The sequence below is a fragment of the Orbicella franksi genome, chromosome 3 (genome assembly GCF_964199315.1).
Source record: "Orbicella franksi chromosome 3, jaOrbFran1.1, whole genome shotgun sequence".
NCBI classification, from domain to species: Eukaryota; Metazoa; Cnidaria; class Anthozoa; order Scleractinia; family Merulinidae; genus Orbicella; species Orbicella franksi.
In genome coordinates this window covers 27,455,745-27,475,295 of record NC_138147.1, presented here as the reverse complement: position 1 = coordinate 27,475,295, position 19,551 = coordinate 27,455,745, and the positions used below count along the sequence as shown (strand labels likewise).

The 19,551-nt window shown below is 38.7% G+C and overlaps 1 protein-coding gene across 2 annotated transcripts; it reads left to right on the top strand.

Annotated features, from left to right (window-relative positions):
* The first annotated feature begins 163 nt into the window (after positions 1 to 163).
* LOC145481765 (cholesterol 24-hydroxylase-like) lies at positions 164 to 18,519 on the top strand. 2 transcript variants are annotated; one of them, XM_081460295.1, is made up of 15 exons: positions 164 to 642; positions 1,363 to 1,440; positions 2,179 to 2,260; positions 3,748 to 3,821; positions 4,804 to 4,890; positions 6,219 to 6,357; positions 6,491 to 6,607; positions 7,029 to 7,185; positions 7,898 to 7,960; positions 8,414 to 8,486; positions 8,776 to 8,860; positions 9,237 to 9,347; positions 13,552 to 13,646; positions 14,646 to 14,712; positions 15,946 to 18,519. In XM_081460295.1, the coding sequence occupies exons 1-15, from the start codon at positions 512 to 514 to the stop codon at positions 16,084 to 16,086; spliced, it is 1,500 nt and encodes a 499-aa protein (XP_081316421.1). In that variant the 5' UTR covers positions 164 to 511; the 3' UTR covers positions 16,087 to 18,519. The 2 variants fall into 2 exon arrangements, with proteins under 2 accessions (XP_081316421.1, XP_081316422.1); XM_081460296.1 differs by lacking the exon at positions 1,363 to 1,440.
* Positions 18,520 to 19,551: the final 1,032 nt, after the last annotated feature.

The following is a 19,551-nucleotide window of genomic DNA, read 5'->3' as shown; positions in this document are numbered from 1 at the left end:
TGGTAGTGGGGCGGGCTCTCTACATGCTAGACTGTTCTAGGCACGCAAAAGAAAAAGAGAGCGAAGCGAGCGCGAAGCACGCGGGGGTGGGGGGGGGGGGGAGGTTTGCGAGCGAAGCGAGCAAGAAGAATCAGTCCCCACCAGGAGGGCTCCTGTCCCCACCCCTTACCAAGTCAAGTCTTCCAGAAAATAGAGGGCCGTGAACAGTCTATCACATGCCGGATGGCCGGACATCAAGAGAGTATCAGATTTACTCTGCTCAATTTTGGGAGAGCCATGGAGGCTGCTCGTTGTCAACATCAGTTATTTAAGAATTGCTTTAGACCGGTCTCCCAATAGTAAAATATTTTGTTTCCCCCGGCCCGCCGACGGGAGATCGCGTGATTAAATGCCGTGACGTATAACGTGACACACGAATGAAACGTAATTCCATTTCGTTCCCAGATTCTCCGCGGTTGAATTAATTTCACCTTTCACCGGACCCTGTTGCCCTCTTAGTCTTGCACGCAAAATGTCTTACCTGATTTTGTACGTAGCAGGTGCCTTGGTTGTGCTATCGTTACTCGTGGTATATATTTTTGCGGTATACTTGGCTCATAAAAGACGTAAATTTGCCCACATCCCAAGTCCACCGATGTCAAGGTAATTAATAGTTTACGATGTAGCATGTAAGAATTGCATCAGTTGTCCGCTTGATTTGCCCTCAAACTTTCCGTGCACACTTGATGGGATCACATATTCTGCATTGCTTTAAGGTTACTTATCAGTCAAAACCCTTTCCCTTGATGTAAATGGTACTACAGTAATTCTGTTAAACCATTATTCGAACAGCAATCATTGATTCTTTGGTATATTGTGAATATTAATGGGGCAGATCGGTTGTTTTCATTGTTATTGTAGTTGTTTTTCTGTCGTTTTTTTTTTTTTTTTTTTTTTTTTTTCAATAGCAGCCTGGTTATTATTTGCATGTACTTAGAGTCTCTTACTGATTCTTAAGAATACAGACCGCCTGGATTGAGGGGCCAGTGTCTTTCTCCAATCATCACAGATAATTTTGCAAATGGGGGTGAGGGTTATAGTAGGAGGAGAAAATTTTACCCTTTGCCATTTCTTGTGTGCCCTCTAAAACGCCTCACCTTTATCTCTTCCATGTCTCACCTTACGTACTCACCTTACACATTATCCCTTACCATTCCCCCATCATCTCAAACCCCCATACCCCACCCCTTCCCCGACATCCTCTCCCCAGCTTTCTCCTTGTATTTTTTGTTTTCCATATCGAACAAATTTGAAACTGCAACATATACTGACAGGGATCTTGAACAATATTTTCTTTTTGTTTTTCCTTTATGAATATTGTAGTTTCTTTATGGGCCATGTGGATGAAATAGTCTCATATCGTCGTACTGGGAAGCATAGTCATCACAAATTTCTTGAATGGTGGGTCAATTTTTAGTGATAAAATTATAAATAAATAAAAACTGATTATTAAAGTACTGAACCATGGGTAACTGATTAATGACAGTTGTGAAAACTGCTAACAAAGTAGGCCCTGTGTCAATAAAATAAATACATAGATATTGAATAAATACATAAATAAATAAATTGATAAATTAATAAATAAATAAAAGAAACCTTTTATAGATTGAACAAAAAACTAAAACTAAAGAGTTAAAATAGTAAACAGAAATGGCTTTAAAAAAGCCAAGTATATGTAGTTGAACAGCTAAAAGTATTTGTTAAAAATCACAGATCCTTAATTTATTAATAATACTAACAGAATGCTAATTTTGTAGGATCTAACCTTACCCTATTACTGCAGATATAACATTTAGCTATTTCTCTTCAATCTAGACAAGAAATCAAGAAACTGAGGGTCATTACTTTAAGAACCTTAAGGAAAGAACAGTAACTATTTTGAAACCATAAAATTATTAATAAAATTGATTTTTTTTTTTTAACTCGCGGGGTCAGGGGGGTCATAGAAATTGTTAATCTTCAAACAGGAGATGGTCTGACCATTCGGACTGGCCAAGAAGAAGTTAATTAAAAGTTATTGTTAAATTATAATTTTTCGAATGCTGGGTAAACTTTTCCTTGAACAGAAATTTATTAATTGAGCAGTCTATTATAAAATTTAAATAATGAATTTATGAAATGACTGTTGTTTTTTTACAGGCATTTGGAATATGGCAAGGTGGTGCTTATTTGGTTAGCTCATATGCCATTTGTTTTAGTTGGTGATCCAGAAGCCGTTAAGGTATGCAGAACGTACCTTCAGAAGAAAAATATACAGCCGGTCTTAATTGGGCATCAGTCTAACGCCAGTAGATGAAATATTTTGACTCAGAATGGGTAATTCCAGAAAATATCCATACCCTACCACAGACAGCATGAGCATTTTAAACCCCCTTGCAGGGCTACAAATAATAAAAGGACACCATCTTGGTCAGACAAAACAAATTGTGGTTGGACATCATCAAAAAAAGTAAGATTTACTCATGGTAGATTTTTATTCGTCCTTCAATTCCCACAAAAGGATTTACGATGAAAAATTATCCACTGCAGACATTATGTCCCAGCACAGTTGGGATTTCATCAGACATGAGCAAAATGCGCACCTAATTTCTTTCTTCAAAAATAGTTGATACAAAATACCAGAGAAAAACTTACAATTTACTTGTCCGTTTCGCCTTACTCCTTCTGTGAAATCCAGTTATTACCGGACAGCATGATAAAAACTGGCAAACGCAGCACTTGAAGCTACTTGACAAAATGGTGCCGGAAAACTAAAGTGATCGCAAGGGAGTCGCAGTGGCCTCGTGGTTAGTGTGCTCGTTCCCGGAGCGAGCAGTTCACATTTGAGCCATGGCCGGGGACACGGTGTTGTGTTCTAGGGCAAGACACTTAACTCTCACAGTGCCTCTCTCCACCCAGGAGTTATAAATGGGTACCAGCAGGAAACCTAACAAATTGTGGGGGAGTGACCTGCGATGGACTAGCATCCCATCCAGCTGCAGGGAGAGTAGAAATACTCCTAGCCACTTCATGCTACAGAAACCAGGATAAGCTCCGGCAGCTACAAGCCATCAGCTCCAAGGCTTCACTTTGTGTTGACACGACAGTCGCTTGCTTTGTCTTTTGTAGTGAAATATTTTTTGCATAGTTTTGCATAAGCGATCTTTGTTTCCTTCACAGCTAGCATTGATTGAAACTTAGAACATTTTTACACTTTTTCACGATACTAATTTCTCCTATTGTCTTGAACAGACTGAGAGGGAGAATGGGAAATCTGGTTTGAAAGTCAAAGGGAACCAAAAACAGCAGCAAAGCTTTATGGGTGCACAAAGCATCTTGGGTTCCCCACTTTTTTCGGCCGAAGTGTTTCAATTGGTGCAATTCCGTTATGCGCTCACTCATCCACCTGATCGCTAACACCCACCTGATCGATTTTTATCCTGCTTCCACGGTCGGTTCCTGCTTAATTCACAAACTGGAAAAGATATCAGATCACAGATTTCAAGTGAACTGCTTTCGCGGTCTTCCCCCCTCTGGAGTTCAGAGCTGAAACACCCCCCCCCCCCCATGGGTTTGATTCAGTCCAAGAACCCCCTCTCCCTTAGAATTCCAAGATGCCGCGCATGCTATTGGTATGGATATTTTCTGAAATCACCCAATCTCACCCATGTGGACTAATTTCTCATGCACAAAATGACTAATTCACTGTTGTTTCCTTTTATTTCAAAGAATGCTCTTGTAGTAAAGAATCTTCCAAAACATCCATTATCCTATGCAAATCTTTGTTATCTGTATGGACAAAGGTACTTCAGTTTGCCTTTAGTTAGTTTTAAAGGTATAATTTTGTTTGTACAAGTTTGTTTCCCAAGCTTCTGTACTGTTGAGACATATTAATGAATTCTTTCACTGAAAAGTATCTTTGGCACCAGAACATACAGAACAGCCCCACCAATATTTTTGTAGTTTATGTATGGGAATTGATCAGTTACGTGGCAGTTACATACATGGCAAGTTGTTGACTTACAACTGTATTAGTTCTAATGATTTATTAATTAATTCAGCAGTGATTAAAGTAAGAGATAAATTTCTAGTTTAATGTTTTTAACAAAACAAAAGAATATTCTAGGGAAATTCATCTTTAAACAATTTTTCCCAGCGACAGTTTTAGAAAAGCCAAACTAGGTTGTTTGTCTGTTTTTAATGCTTGAAATGGTGGTTGATTGACAACTTGAAGTTAGAAAAGGTATGTGTCAGAGGGACTTCCATTTAAAAGTGAAAATGAATTTGAAAATCAAAATCCAAGGCCTTGTTAATTGAAAGTCCGTGAAAAGTACATTCATTTGGGCCTTGAAAAACCTCTATATTAATTTTTTTATTGTTTTGCACTGTTTGGATAATAAGGCTAAAAAGCTGCCCATGTGCAGCTCATACAAAAAGGAAAAGATCTTAGCTCTTGGCGAATGTCCTTTCAGCAGTTTCAGAAAAAATGTATGTGGTGCCACATTCAACAGGTATTTTTCGAGTGGAATGAGTCCTTGAAAAATTGAAATTACGTTATGGAATGTCCTTGAAGTGAAATTTAAGTCCAAAAAGAGTATAAACCCTGTTATCAAATAATTTGCCACATGTAATTCACTACGACTGAGGTATTTTTTCTATATATCTAATTACTGTATATTCAAGGTAAATCCCTGATAGATGTCTTAACATAATGTAGTATAAAATCTATACTCTAGGCAGCTTATGCAATGGATTATTCCATTACAATAATGTGTTGTGTTGTAGATTTCTTGGTGATGGATTGGTCACCAACATGGATAATGAGGGCTGGATAAAAAGACGAGGAGTATTGAACCCAGCTTTCCATCGCAAGTAAGCATTCAATTGGCAAGGACAATCTGAGACATACTTGCCAAATTATACCCTCTGAAAGGGGTAACATGAAAACACTAACCCCTGAGTCCACAGATGCCGGCCCACTATGGACCAGTGGAATGAATATAATTATATAATAAATATATCTATTTTTAATAATTATACTAATAATGATTCTACCAAATCATAACATATATGTGGGTTCCCATGAGATGTGCATGTAGCGCCGTGGCTCAGGGCACAGATCATTTGCTGTTTGGTGAAGAACTCTTGACCTTTTTCATTTCAAAAAATGCCTTGCACCCAAGCCTATTAGTTTGCTTAATTTTTAAAGTGTACCACTTGAAATTTTGCAGACCTGCTTCGTCTACCCGGGCAACAAAATTAATACAGTTTAATTCAAATCTGTTATTTTCATTTTATTTTTAGGGTGGTCTTAAAGGGGGGCAGGGTGGGTGGGGAGGTCTGTAGGGGTAGTATGTGGACCGGTCTGCAGGGTAGTCTGTGGACCTGATCTATAGTACTTAGGGGTGACCACCCACTGGGAGTAACTGTTTTTGGATTACCCGTCTGGAAGTTATTTTCAAGCAACAAACCATCTGCTTTCAAAATTCAACAACCTTGTGACCAGCTGATAATCTTGCTGATGGTTTCAGCTGCAAACTGTGACTCGCAGGATGAAATATTTAAACTTACAATAGTTTTCAAGATGTCACGTTATGGTAATCTATTGACTTCTCTGCCAAAGTAGATAAATATTGAGATGATGGCATTTGCTGTATAAAGATTGACCTAATAATACCCTGATATTTTAGTACAGTAACTCAGAAAGTATAATACCAGATATCATTAGTTGCCTAATAAGTATTAATTAATAGTTATTTTTTCAAGTGTGAAAAACTATGGGCCTTTAGTGAAGGCCAATAGTTTTTCAAAGATTGCATTCCAGAAGATATAAACAGCTTGTTTTGTATGTTATATTTAGCATTTATCCACTGAATAGTGATTTATTTCATTAGTCTGAGAGATATTTTTTAATACATGTACATCCTTTGGAAAACTGGCACCTTTTTTTTAACGGATGTGTTTTCACTTGTTGTGTGTTGTTTGGTAATGGCATTTTGAGCCTCTGAATAGCACAGTTGTTTCTCCGCAGTAGTTGATGAGCATTATGGCTACATGTCAGTAATTTATTGTAAATATTCATGTCCTGTTCTTGTACTTAGGCAAGCTGGAAATTCAAGGCTGCTATTTTTAAAATTAAGTTGACAAAGCACCCCTTCTAGAGGTTTAGCACTAAAAAATATTGCCTTGTTTGAAATCAGGAGCCTTAAAGAGCTGATGAGTTCTTTCAACTCCACTGCCAATCTTTTACTTGAACATCTTGGAACAATGGCTGATGGTAAAACAGAAGTTTGTATGATTGACCAGTTTGCCCATGCAGCACTAGACGTTATTTGCAAGGTAAGGTCTAAATAGCTAAGAATCAAAGACAGTAATATAAGAGTTTTTTCCGATGCTACTGATACACCAGGCAATATGAAATGTTTGTCATGTGATATATAGTAAGGTCCTTGTGGCCTTTCTCATCTCACAGGTTGCCTTTGGAATGGACATGAACATTATTGGTGCAAAGGACAATAAATTTACTGAAGCAGTTGAACTGAGTTTTCTTGGATGCGATGTGGCAAACTTTGAACGACCATTTCACAAGGTATTACAACAAGCATAGCAATCAAAGTCTTAATAGTGACTATTGACTCTGTGGTTTTAAGGAAAATCCATACCCCATGGTGGTCCAATCACCTCACCCTAACCCCTCTGGAAATTCCATTTTATCTTCTTACTTTCCTTTAAAATTGGCTTTTGAAATCTCTTTCCTCCCTCAGATTTTAAACATTCCTCAGGGTGGATATGGGTATTTGTATTTCTTTCTCCTCCCGTGACAGGAGATACTAGTCCATTGCACCCCCTTCACTTCCCTAAATTTGAATTCTCCATTTATACCCTTGGGCTAAGAGAGGCAATGTCAGAGTGAAGTGTCTTGTCAATTCAATGACACCAGGCCGGCTTTTTTACAACGTTACTGAGTGTTAACAGTTTCCATGCATGTTTTTTTTTCTGTCATGTTTCAGTGGAATGTTTTCCAGTACCCTTTTCAGTGGCGTGTTATCAAGGCAGTCCAGTTCTTGCGTGAAACAGGAAGGAAAGTAATTGAAGTGAGAAAGAATGCAATAAACAAAGGAGAAGAGGTCCCCGATGATATATTACAGCATATTATTCAGCAACAAGGTTTACTACCTTTTACCTGTTGCTTATCTCTTTTGTGACCAGGTGTCACATAAGGTCTTTACAGTCGAGCACTCCATACTTCCGCGTATGATCAGCTTCTCGTCGTACCTCGGTTTAAGATTTCCAGCCCGCTTTGTTAGAACTTTTCTCCAGAGTTCTTTGGTCATTCTCTTCTTCTTCTCCCCTCGGGTGCCCAGATCAATGTTACGTTACAGTCTTTTGTGTGGTCCAGTCCAGTGCCGTAGTATATGGCCAATCAGCTTTCATCTAATTCTCCGCTTCATTTCTTTATCCAGTGGTTTCTTGTCAGCTCTTTCTCTTCGGTGCGGACATGTCATCACTTGATGTGTCTTTGTACGGGAATCTCTTTGAAAACTAAAGGAAACTCTAAATGCTTCAAAATATCGAAAAAGTGGGCTTTTTTAAAAATAAACCGTCGATTACTCGAGCAATGATTTCAAAAAATGTCCGACATCCACTGAACTGATTTGTGCACTGGATAACAATCACTGGTAAATATCCATATTGATAGTTGGAAAATCACGAGTTTTCTTAGTCTCCTTCGCAGCCGTTTTTTGGGGAGCGTTGCGTGACATCCCAAAAAACGGCTGCGAAGGAGACTAGAGTTTTCTAAGAGTGTAGCTTTGTTTTGTTTTATTTTGTTTTTTTCTTAATTTTTTTGTTTAATTATCGAAACAATTGTTTTCTACAGAGGTAGATCCAAACCTTGGAATGGAGGACATGTTGGATGATTTTCTGTCTTTCTTTATTGGTGGTAAGACACTATCGATGTAATTGTGGTTCAATCAGCGAATTATATAATTTGGCTTTCTTTTCGCCCTTTACAATAGTCACGTGTTTTTACGTTTCCCGCACTTTTTTAATGATCAGGGTCGACCAGGAGGCCGAATTCGGTTCAGCTTTTCCGGCGCTTTACACCAGCGTCTATGGTTGACCGTTCGGATTTCACCAGCGTCTATTGTTGGATCTTTCTCGCGCTTTACACCAGCGTTTATGGTTGAGCTTTTCCCGCGCTTTACACCAGCGCCTATGGTTGGACTTTTCCCGCGCTTTTCACCAGCGTCTATGGTTGGGCTTTTCCCGCCCTTTGCTTATTTCTTTAGAACGCCAGCTGCCGAGATTTGTGCTTTTCCTTGTGCTATACACTAGTTACTAAATTGTTTCGTTTTTCCCCACACTCTACATTAGCTCTCATTTGTTATTTCAGGTCACGAGACTACAGCCAGTTTGTTGTCGTTTTGTGTTCTTGAGCTTGGAGACCATCCTGAGATATTGGAGAGGTGACATTGCTTAGACAAACATTATTCGTGTTCGTAAAAGAAATGTCTTTCTCGCACTCGGAGGTACTATATTCTTCGCAAAAAGTCGCCCATTCTATTTTTTATATTTGTATTTGACTGCTTGCTTAAACAGTCCTTAAATCCACAAATTTATGAATAAATAAGTGAAATGTGAAAGCCTCAGAGATATTTTTGTTCTGTACTATGACATTGTGGCTGTGGAAAAGTAGACTGCAGACTGTATTGAAGTACAAGAATAATTCTCTTTCATTTATTGATTCTTTTGTAGTGTGCTTGAAGAGGTGTTTGATGTGCTGGGAGATAAACAGAATGTTGCGTTTGACGACCTGGCTAAACTGCACCAGCTAGGACTGGTAAGGTGTTTCTTTTAGTGTTTTCATTTACAGGAAAATAAATATTTTCAACGTCCTTTCTTTTCCCTTCCTTTCCTTTCCATTCCTTTCCTTTCCTTTCCTTTCCATTCCTTTCCTTTCCTTTCCTTTCCTTTCCATTCCATTCCTCTCCTTTCCTTTCCTTTCCTCTCCTTTCCTTTCCTTTCCTTTCCTTTCCTTTCCTTTCCTTTCCTTTCCTTTCCTTTCCTTTCCTTTCCTTTCCTTTCCTTTCCTTTCGTTAAGTTAAGTAGACACAAGAGAAATCACTCACCTTAGGATCGTCATCGCTATCGTTTTTTTCTTTCAAGGGCCATTTACACTGACTGAATGATAACAGTTGTTCTTGTTGTCTTACCAGGTGATAAAGGAGACATTACGTGTACATCCACCGGCAGCTGGTACTTTACGAACTTCTGGAAAGGGCCAAGAAATAGGTGGATACAATATCCCCGCTAACACCGCCATAATGGTATAACTTACTTACAAATGTTTTGTTTGTTTGCTTTGTTTCTCCTTACCGCTCTCACATTACATCTCATGTTAGTTCTAACTAATGGTTGCTACATCAAAGAAAATTTTAGCTGCATGTGTGAGTTGTATTTTCACTGTGGAAACTAAGCGGAGCGCAGTTTTTCATTACTGCATTAATTCTGCACATAAAATTCTGGTTTTCTAGCTCCTTAGCCAAGATATACCCGTCCTAAGTTTTGTTTCCTCTTGACTCTCAATGTTCCACTCTGCTCTATTCTTGCTAACGTTGGAAAACAATTATTAGATTCTCCATGCATTTGTGGCTTACAAACTTAAGCTTAGTTGACTTTTTAGTGACTGTCTTAACCTTATAGTCCAGCTGTTAAGGGACAAAATTGTTCGTTTCTTGATAAAAGCATCAAACTTGGCAGGGTTACTAACCTCTATAAGACAAATATTTCCTGATATGGAGCCATGCAAAATTTGCTTCCAGAACCATGGAATGCGCATGTCAAAAATATGGCATACAAGGCCCTTACATGGAAACGAGGCTGATGCAAAGTACCGATTATTTTGGCCTTGTGGGACTACTATGCCTAGTGTCTTGCTTTTTTTAATACAATAACAAATTAACCAGTGCCTTTAAGTCTTAAATTATGTCACGTGATAGTCACGTGACCATTGTTTTCAATTACCAGCAAGACAATAGGCACTGCAATAGGTAATAGGCAATAGTCAATTTATATAGGTTTCATTGACATGATTTCCTTGAGTTACTTGCTTACTGTTATTGAGACACCTTCTATTTCGCATTTGAGACTTTCAAATATGCCGGAATAGATCAGGTATGTTACAATGAACACTTGCTGAACTTTTTGGTCTCAGGGAAACCTTTTGAAAAACAGCTGTCATTGGCAATAACGTTCGTATGCCTGCTTTTAAAAGCACCGGCTGAATAAAGGTTCTTTTAGTTGCAATTTCCACCACAATTGCACAAACCGGTACAGTCGAGATTAGTCTTCAAGCATATGTTAATTTTGTAATAACTTACAGCAATACTCTACTTGTAAACCTGATTTCCGTTAATGCCGTGTGTTTAAAAATTACAATAGAGAAAGCGTTTAAATTGATTTAATGAACCAAACTTCCTAATGTTACAGGGTAAGCTGTTGCAAAGGGTTACGCTGCTGTAACTAAAACTATTTTTCATGTAGTTAGTTCTCAGAAAGGGAACAACAAGTTTGTTAACCGAGTCCCTCAGAGCATAATTTGATTCATTTCGCGTTACAAATTTAGAGGTGAGATATTCGGGAACCAGACCGTTTAAAGACTTGAAAACCATTAATTAGAGCTTTCTGAATTTGGTGTTGAAATTGCAAGTCTTTCCAGCTGAGTTTGTGAAACAAGGAATCGACATCAGCGTCATAGCCCGATGAAGTTATTACTCGTGCAGCACAGGTTTGTAGTGTTTGTACCTTATTAGATAATGTTTTGCCTCAATCACCCCAGACTAGGCTGCGGTAATCAAAGTGGGGTTGAACTAGCGAGTTGTATGTGCAGAGTAGGGTAGATTGAGGCACAAATGGCTTAACTCGCTTTATGGCTCCAGTTGCAGTTCTAAGCGATCTTTTTACACAGTTTATCAATGTGGGAATGTCACGTTAGATTTTCATTGATATGTACTCCAAGTGATTTCACAGAGGAAACTTGTTCAATCAGAACATTATCAATGGAGAGTTCGAGTGTATCAGATAGATTACTTAATCTTTGCCTGGAGGTCGATCAACATAAATTCCGTTTTTGTAGCGTTCAAGGTAAGTCTGTTAGACACAAGCCATTTGCTTAGCTTTTCAAGGTTGTGAGATAGACTAGACTGAATCAGATGCAAATCAGAACCAGCATAAGTAATGTGGGTGTCATCAGCATACATTCTAGGTACGCTGAACGATAAACAGTTAGGCAAATCGTTAATGTAAATTGGAATTATAAGAGGACCAAGGATGGTTCCTTGTGGCACACCACATTTAAGAGCGGTGAAGTCAGAGAGACCGCCATTAACGGAGCACCGTTATGTGCGATTAATCAAATACGATTTAAACCAATCAAGAGTTTTCCCATGAGATCTGCACCGACATTAGTTATATCCCATTAAGCCAGACTTAAGGACGTTCGTGCGAAAATTCATTTTGGAGAGAACATGCCCGCAAGAACACCCTAAATCTGAAAAAATCGGGCTTCGTTAGCGAATGAGGCCACAGTGTCTGTAAGCCCAAAAATATTGCAAGTAGATCTTTGAAAGAAAATGTTCTCTGCCAAATATTGTTTAAGTGGACCTTTTAAGTGAATTTAGTTAACTGGTGAGGTTCCTCAAAGAACAAGTTCGCATTTAGCCACCATAGTTTCACGCGCCTTGCAGCCGCAAGATGATAGGAGCCAATGTCCCATGGACAGAAATCTTGAATTTTTTTTAACTTCCCACATTGATTTTTTGTTCATTTTTGGACGATGTGGAGATAATGGGAAATAAAATCTGTTTCTGGAAAGAAAAGTGGGGGTCACCGAACGTCTAAGATCGTTAAATCCAGGCAAAGCTATAGGCCATCTGTCCAATCATTGCTTATTTTATTACTTAGCGCGCACTCTCATGCATGACGTGGCTCGTGAATTTGCGTGCACAGTAAGGATGCGCAGAAACAATTATTGTGAACGTCCTTAAGGTGGCTCCCTAGAGTATTTACTAACACCCTTCCTATGGAGCGCGAGTTAGAAAAGAAAACTTACTAGTTAATTTCTCTTTAAGTTTTCCCTGTAGAGATTTACCAGTATGGGTGCTGTTAAAATAAGGCTTATTTTTTGGATGTCAATTTTTGGATTAAGGCCGTCACCATGGCAACATCTCATCTAATGATAGGCAGATATATTCCTCATTTTGGCCTAAACTCCTTAATATTTATACTCTCCTTCGGTGAAATGTTTTCATACTTTGCCACATCATGGAAATGATATTGCGTAACATTTTGAATTGATAAAACGTCAAGGTTGTTCAGATGGTTTTTCCAATATTGTGTATTTTTTCATTCTTCTAACTATATCAAGTTAGCTCTTACAGATTTTAACAGAAATAGGGTATTTTATAGGAATTGTATGTGGTAACAGCTGAGCCAAATTTTAAAAAAAAACTCACCGAAGGAAACGCGAGAAAATTCACTGTCAGTTTTGCTTTTTGTGCTCATGTTGACGTCATAAAAATCGAAAAACACTGACGTTTTCCTTAGAGTGCGCGCAGATTACCTCAGCTTTCGTCCTATGCACGGGCGCAATCGTAAAACTATAGGGAGCCACCATAAGCAAATCACCTCAATAGCCAACATAGATCCATGCTTTGTCCAAGCCTCGATTTGATGCAGAGCCCCAATATGACACTGCATGCCGAAACACAAGTTTCAGAGTTTGAATCTCTGATGACTGTATATGTAATGTTTAAAATGATTACTTCATTTTATTTGCGAGGAAAAACGAGAAAGAAGAAGAGAATTAAAAATTATTAATCATATTAATGCAATATTCGGTATTATTTTATTGTTTATTGAAATGACGGTCACGTGACTAATCACGTGACAAATTTTTAGACTCCAAAATACTTTATAAGTTGCTTTTATATGAAAAAGCAAGAAATCTAGTCAAAGAACTCCGGAGAAGGCTTAGAAATAAGCATTTTAACTCAGCCTCGTTCCCATGAAAAGGCCTAAGATGTCATTTTTTGACATGCGCGTAGCATGTTTGTGGGTGTAAATTTGGGATGGCTCTATATCAGAAAATGTTTACCTTATAGAGGTTAGTAATCCTGGGAAGTTTCATGCTTTTATGACAAAATGAACAATTCTGGTTATTTTTGGCTCTTAACAGCAGGACTATTAGGAGGCACGGCGGCCTCATGGTTAGTGCGCTCGCCTCCGGATTCAACGGTCCGGGTTCGAGCCCTGAGTAGAAATATTCCTAGTCGCTTCATGTTACTGAGATCGGAGATAAGCTCTGGCCTGATGATGAGACACTTGGCTCGTATGCAGACTTTACCTTTTACCTTAACGTTTGGCCTAAAAGTGGAGAATTTTTGCCATTTAAGACGTGAAATGACGGCGAAAACTGCGCGCGCAATGTGTTTGACCTCTGTGCACTGTGAAGATACCCTTGTTAATTTGTAGGTGAGCTCTTTTGTCAGCAGTCACTCCCCTGAGTTTTGGACCAAACCAGAAGAGTTTAACCCTTACAGACTCGAAGATGAAGAACTTTTAAAGAGGTGTGAGAGTACAAGTGATTAATTCAAGTAATCTTTCCCAGTGTATGACAGTTGCTTCTCTGACGAGTACATGACGATCAGTGAAATCTCTTTATGGAATACACTTGACCAATGTCCTTCTCGACGTAGTCAATCGCGGCACAAGGGCAGAGATGGGCCAATGTCAACTTTTTTGACGTCCTGTGCTGTACTGACAAAATTTGGGTTGTGCTGTGTTTGTAAATCAACTGTACCGGTGAATTAATTGACTGATATAACTGTTGGGTTGCATGTCATAGGACTGTTACAATCATTGTGCTGTATAGTTCACACCCGCGACATGGCGACATAAACATAACGACGTACTGTAAGAAGGATATTATGTCATTATTTTTGCAGTGTAAACATGCTGACATAATGACATAATAGCAACATAGCAGCATCAACATGACGACATAAGGGAAAACACTGATCTTTTCCTTATGTCTTTATGTCGATGTTCGCGTTCCCGACATAAGTGATTATGAATAACATAAGTGATTAGGTAGTGCACCGGTGACGCAGAGGTCATGGGTTCGAATCCCGTTCAGCCCTGAATTTTTTTTTTTTTTTTTTTCGGGCTTTAATTTCACAACTGCTTAAGTTGTGTGTAAAACTGCGATGATCAATCATGTCTTCATATCTTTCTCCGCAGTTCAAATATATGATGTTTCATATATTCACTTGTATAAGATGTTCTGTCGTTATGTCATCATCTCGTTATGTCTCTAGTATGGGCTAGGCCTTATTGAAACAAGGTCGACTGTTGATAAGTGGTTAAGTGGAAAGCCTCGCATGTGTAAAACGAGTTCAATTTATTTCGTCCACAATTGGAGAAAAAAAGTAAAAAACCGGAAAAATTATTATTCATTGCTTACGCTCAGTTGCACGAGTTTGAGCAGCGCCAATATATGATTTCGGTAGCCTTCCGTTAACATCGTCAGAAAACGTAATTCACTGCGGGTTTTTTTCCGTTTTCAGGTCTCATTATACTTCCTTTCCATTTTCTCTTGGACCGCGCAACTGCATTGGACAAAACTTCGCGCAGGTAATTTGAACTCCACGTTTCAGTAATCTATCGGGTTACACTTTCGGTTTCGCACACAAGTGATCCGGAAACGATGTAATATGAAGTGTGTAATCGTGTGGTTTAGACAGCAAATGTCGTTTACACCTTTTTAATCATTAAGAGTATTCCTGGTTGACTAGCATTCAGCTCAAGAGGAGTACAGATTGCATCCTGACCTGAAAATCCTCCGGTATCCATTTATACTGTGAAAGAGATTGTGTGAGAGAGATCGTGAGTAACTGCGACGGAGACGCCTGGGGAAGCGTCGATTAAAAAGTTAATTTATATTTTACCTACCAATCTCGTGATACTGTAAAGTCGTTTAGTTTGTTTCGCTCCGTCAAATCTCGAAACTGAATATGGAACACAGCGTAAAATTCGAAACATAAATTTTAGATTTTAGCCGTTGTGGTTCACGTTCTCCGGACAACGCAGAATTTAGTCATTTATACGTTTTTGTTTTATAGAGGACGGTAAAGAAATGTTACAAGAATTATAACGCACGTGCACAGCCATTGTTTTGCTCATTAAATCTTTTGTTTAGCGACGTTCCCGTTCCCGTTGCCGTGGTGGTTAAGCTCCCTAGGTAGTATCTTACTCAAGAACACGTTATTTCAAGGCGGCCTAGCTATTCGCACGTATTAAAAGCCTTGCCTCTTATAGTATGTTCATAGCATGTTTTGGTACAGGGCACTGTATTTTTTGCTGTGCATCTGCTAGAAAATACGTTGGGAGTTAGTATTTCTCAACCAGATGTAACAACACCCCTTCTGGCTTCATGCTATAGAAACTGGAAGTAAATAGTCGGCAAGGAGCCAGTCTTGTCCAGAAAAGGGACCCATAGATGGACTAAACTGCGGGTACGAGATCGAACCAGTGACGTTTTCAGAGCCCTCGCAATTCATGTTAGTTTGAGGTAGAGAAGGTGGTTCATGGAACGACATTGAGATGAGTATGTGACTTGATAATTTGGAGGCTGCAAACTAGAATTGAAAAGTCGTTCCCGTACTAGATCTCGTACTCAAAAATAAAGTCCCCTAAATATAACAACAGGTACAATGGCCAATAATCGAATGACAGCTGAATGTTGGACATACACAATGCGTACAAACGCTCAAGCGAGAAAACTCGTTTAGGTAGTTGATAGCCTTGAGGTGCATCCCAGAGACATATTTTCCCTTTTTATTAATTTCTTTCGTCTTTATTTTCTAGATAGAAGCCAAGGTTCTGCTATCGCGCTTTCTTCAGACGTTCAAGTTTTCTCTCGTACCTGGTCAATCGCGCACATATCGTGAACGGGTCACGATTCGACCCAAAGATGGCGTGATGTGTACTTTGACTAAAAGGCATTAGAACATTATATTACAGGGTGGTCAGGTTTAAGCGCAATTTTAACTTCATTTAATCTATAGGACTTTGGTAAAGAAAACAGATATGGAGCTGACATTACCTCCACTAAAACTGAATTAGAATACGTAGCATGTGGTTTTCTTCGCAGCTTAATCTGTTTGACAGATTCTTTCACCATAGCAAAGATGCTTTTTCTCATGTACAATGCAAGCAGTGCAATGGGACAAAATTTGTGCAAGTGATGCGGTAGAATGTTTATTGGTCAATATATAACGGCAACAAATCATTTAAAAAATTTTGTAACTCATTTCAGGGAACTAAGGGCTCCTTCTTCTCAACCAAAAATTCTCGGAACTTTTGAAATGGGGGCTAATGGTACAGAAATTGCCCTAGAAAGTTTCCGGAGAAACCGAACATTGTTAAATTTCCGAAGAGCGAATCATTCAAGTGAAAGTTCCGGAAATTCAAGCAGAACAGAAATTTCTGATAAGAAAATTTTGGAAATGTGGATATTGTAATTTGCGAGGTTGTACTATTTCCTGGAAACTGTGGAAAGCCATTTACCATTAGAAATTTCCGGAAATGCCAGCCGGAATTTTTGGTCGAATGGAAAGCGCCCTAAGTTTATTTTGTTTCCGAAAGTACTTATCATTTAATGTCAATCCAGCACTATAGGTAGCCACCTTAAATATCAGCCAATTCTTTTCATTTCGTCATCCTCCTTTTTTTTCTCTACAACTATTGCAAATAGACATGGCCAGACTGATTCATATAACTTGCAGAGAAAATACCAGTTCTAAATACTTGTTTGTGATGGCTAAAACACTGGCTCTGCTTCGGTATCTTGTTTCTAATTATGTATACTTCAAAGTCGGGAAACAATATCTTTACTCGAAACTACTTATAGTTTCTACTAATACCTAAATATATGTTACAGTAATTAATATTTAAGCACTATATATTAATTCTGCTTTTTATACCATGCCATAGAAAATACAGCCAATCAGATTACAGGAATTTCGTTGTACATTCGACATTATTACATCCAACCTTCCCATCATGCGCCGCGCGTATGTCGCATTGATTGTGTTGCATGGTCACTGTATTTTATGTTATAAAATTGTTATACAACGTCCTCACATGGAAAGGTTTGAAAGAATTAAAATCTCTCAAAAGAATGCATTACTGGAAAAAATGTCGGACGAAAAAAGAGTCCGAAAATAAGACCGTCCGAAATTTTAAGCGTTCGAAATATTTGTAGTACAGTATAAAATTTTTAAGTAGCTCGAAAGCTCTAAGTTTTCTTTATGGAGAGAACTCTAGTTGAGACACTGCTTAAGATGCCTAACGGCTTGATATAATTTGTATTATTTTCTCGTCGGTGTATCTTCAAAACCTGAGGGTGCAGTAAAACTATCATTTTCACAGATGGTGTTTCATATTAATTCGTATTTTGTAGGCCTAAGTTTACTTTAGCTTGTTTCAGCACAGTGTCCGAAATGTTTGCCCGAAACTTGTCCGAAATGAGACAAGAAGCGTTCGATCATTAAACGGCCGAAATAAAACGTCCGAAACGTTTTGCAAGAAATGTATAGTGCTGTATGAGACACTTTACAACCAAACATTGGGTCATTTTCATCACAACCCGCCACTGTGGACCTCTGCTAATATGGACACCAAGTGGTAGTCCCGAGAGTGTCCACCATAACGAGATTTGATTGTATTTTCATTGCGTCTTGAGCCGATAAAGAATGTCTACGCCTTAGAAATTTGCACGAGGACTCGGTTTGAAACAGAGGCACAAGGTAGAACGGAAATGGCCTATTCTACACCTTGTGCACGAGTTGTTTACGCGACTGTCGTCAGATTGTGTTTTGCAAAGTCGCGGATCAAGTTCACTGAAGTATAAAAGAATAAGATCTCGAGAGGCAAGAGGCCCTGTCCTCTTACCCTAGTCCGCCAGGGTGTTGGTTTCGTTTTCCCCTCTCGCTGAAGTCACCAGGAGTATAAACGAATTACGTGGGTTTTTTAAAAACTTAAAAAATGGGTCACATTTGGAAAAATGGTTTACACCTAGAAAGGTGGATCACACTTGGATAAATGGGTCACACTTGGAAAAACGGGTCACACCTGGAAAAGCGAGTCACGCTTGGAAAAAATGGTCACACTTGGAACAATGAGTCTCACTTGGGAAAAAAGGATCACACTTGGAAAAATGGGTCACACCTGAAAAAATGGATCACTCTTGAAAACTTGGGTAACACTTAGAAAGAAGGGTCACACTTGGATAAATGGGTCACACTTGGAAAAATGGGTCACACTTGAAAAAATGGATCACTCTTGAAAACGTGGGTAACACTTAGAAAAAAGGGTCACACTTGGAAAAATGGGTCACATTTGGAAAAAAAATGGGTCACACTTGGAAAACTAGGTAACACTTGGAAAAATATGTCACACTTAGAAAAGTGGGTCACACTTGAAAAAGTGGGTGACACATGGAAAATGGGACACGTTTGGAAAAATGGGTCAAACTTTAAGAAATAGGTCAGACTTGGAACACATTCACAAAAATCAGGTCAAGGGGTGTAACATTTCAGTAAAATTATTTCTGCTACCACTGATTATGACTAAATTAATAGAGAGCCGTCAGACTGAAGCATAAGGCTATTATTTCACCTAATTTTTCAAATGTTATATATTTTTTTAGACTAACTTTCAATTCATAGCCATTTTCACAGGGTCTTTTTACTTCGATTCACAAACAGGTGAAACTCAATGTGAGGTGGAAAAAGGTCCAAAACAGCATGTGAAAATGATATGAGGTTTCCACATGTTTTTTGGTCGCATTCAGAAATTCATGCATTTTTCACAGGGTAAAATATTTTGCATGTATTTCACATGATCTTCACATATTTTCACATTTTGTGTCCAGTGCGAAAGCACTAGACACGATGTTAAAGCGATAAAAAAAGATAGCTAACTACTTCATATACGGCGAAATGTGACGTTATGCTCCAATAGTTTCAAGGAATTCTCCTCTCGTGACAGATTACATGAACAGGAAAACCACAAGTGAAAATGCGTAACCAAATCGATATGTCGCTGTTACTCGTCAGTCTGCTCGAGCGAGTGCCCGAGCAGTCACAGTAAATATTTGTCCAATCCTCTTGCAACGAATGTTGGTGTCGCAAAATCTTCGTGTTATGAATAATATTCTGAGCAGTGTTTTCTGAGTTGAAGTGTTCCAGAAGAGAGGGGTGAATATTTTTGCTTAAGGCGGTTTATTAGCGTCACTAAATCCGAGATTAGTGTCATTACGAATATTACCGTCCATTCAAGACACAGTCACATATTTACTATGCTACGGCTTTCAAAGTACTCGTCAAGGACTGAAATACTTTAAAAGATGCTTTCCAGTTTTAGATCGATATCAGCCCTCTAAGACAAACTGGATATCCATATTTGCTC

Coding starts and splice junctions, on each gene's coding strand:
- LOC145481765 (XM_081460295.1), top strand. CDS start 512: ATGTCTTACCTGATTTTGTACGTAGCAGGTGCCTTGGTTGTGCTATCG. Junction 3,822..4,803: donor TGTTATCTGTATGGACAAAG/GTACTTCAGTTT, acceptor GTTGTGTTGTAG/ATTTCTTGGTGATGGATTGG. Junction 13,647..14,645: donor GATGAAGAACTTTTAAAGAG/GTGTGAGAGTAC, acceptor TTCCGTTTTCAG/GTCTCATTATACTTCCTTTC.